Here is a 1,312-nt window from a genome sequence, read left to right as displayed (position 1 = left end):
GGGGGGGCACCTGTCGTGACCTCGCGAACCTGCATTTAAATTCCCGGGTGTCACGGCAACGTCAACGCCAACCTGGACAGTCGAGCCAGAGAGGTGCCGAATAATGTTAATCCGGTGCCGGTTGCCCATGCCACCCATAAACCACACCGGCCAGGATGTGTCCGCTGTGCGTGAGCGTGCGTCAACTCCGCATTAGCATACGCAGGGGAGCTGCGTACCTGGTGGTCGTAAACGATGATGCCCCCGATGACGTCCGCTATGTAGACGAACGTGTTGCGGCCGTTGTCGCGGACGTCTACCACCGGGGTGATGAGGTTGGACCTGTTCACGAGGAGGTTGGAGGAGAACTCGTACTTGGACAGCAGGCGGTCATTGTTGAGGTCAAAGGTCATGAGCTTGGGCGGACACTGCTGGTCGTCGCCGCGGTCCATGACCCACAGCCGGTCGTAGTCGTCGATCTGCAGGGGAAGGAAACGAAGGTAGGATGTGAGCGCCGTGAGGTAGGCAGCCGTTCGGAGCGGCGCGTCAGACTGGGTGCCGACCCGCCGATCCGCAGGCGCCGAGGAGCGTGGCGGGTCTGCCTAGCTCGCCGCCCGCAGGCGCGCTCGGGGCGCTGCACAGTGCGGCAGATCTCGAAAAAGGTGGACATATTCCAAATTTTCACTTTGTCATACTAACTATTTTGTTTGTCCAGGGCGAATCTACAATGTTCGAAGCATCTAAAACAGTTACTCTCATATTTTTAAGCCATCACATTTATTTTCTATAAGCCCTCAAAAGTTGGTCATCAGAAGCGCAATCAGCGCGCTCCTTCCCGCGCAAATTACACGTATTTTACTTCCTAATTTCCATTAAACAGGAGCCTAAATGTAAAATCAAAGTTAAGAGAGTTGTAGTTCGACACTTCATCTTTCGAAATATGCAGGACAATTAAAATCAATCTTGCATTTTTAACGATAAAAATAGTGTTTTTTGGACACCTGCATCGAGACTTTATCTCTTGACCCGATATCTTTGAATTGAGTTATAAAACGATTGCCGTCGATTGCCGCGATTTCGTGCACATTGGAATAAAGTTCAAACATTAGTGAACTGATTCTGACTGAGAACGGCTGCCGCAATCCGCCGCTTTAGTTTTGCGGGGTAAAACTGTAGAGGTGCTTTGAGGTTAGGAACATCACTCTATACATGCCGATTTATACAGTTTTATAGACTTGTGGCCATCGCACGAGTCTAAAACTCGGTCAGTAACAGATAAAAATACTACCAATCGGTTTCCGAGCTGTTTCCCTTTGATTCAAGCCTAATATAG

The 1,312-nt window shown here is 50.3% G+C and overlaps 1 protein-coding gene across 1 annotated transcript in view; it reads right to left on the bottom strand.

Annotated features, from left to right (window-relative positions):
* The window catches only part of LOC113215385 (major royal jelly protein 2-like), a 7,815-nt gene extending 7,331 nt beyond the window's left edge, over positions 1 to 484 (bottom strand). Inside the window, exon 1 of the mRNA XM_052269449.1 lies at positions 219 to 484. Within this exon, the coding sequence (XP_052125409.1) occupies positions 219 to 431 (213 nt within the window). The 5' untranslated portion in view covers positions 432 to 484. The remainder of the gene's footprint in view (positions 1 to 218) is intronic.
* Positions 485 to 1,312: the final 828 nt, after the last annotated feature.

The sequence above is a fragment of the Frankliniella occidentalis genome, unplaced genomic scaffold (assembly GCF_000697945.3).
Source record: "Frankliniella occidentalis isolate FOCC.00 unplaced genomic scaffold, Focc_3.1 Scaffold92, whole genome shotgun sequence".
Taxonomy (NCBI): domain Eukaryota; kingdom Metazoa; phylum Arthropoda; class Insecta; order Thysanoptera; family Thripidae; genus Frankliniella; species Frankliniella occidentalis.
The sequence above is the reverse complement of the archived record's forward strand: the minus strand, read 5'-3'. Positions and strand labels throughout refer to the sequence as shown.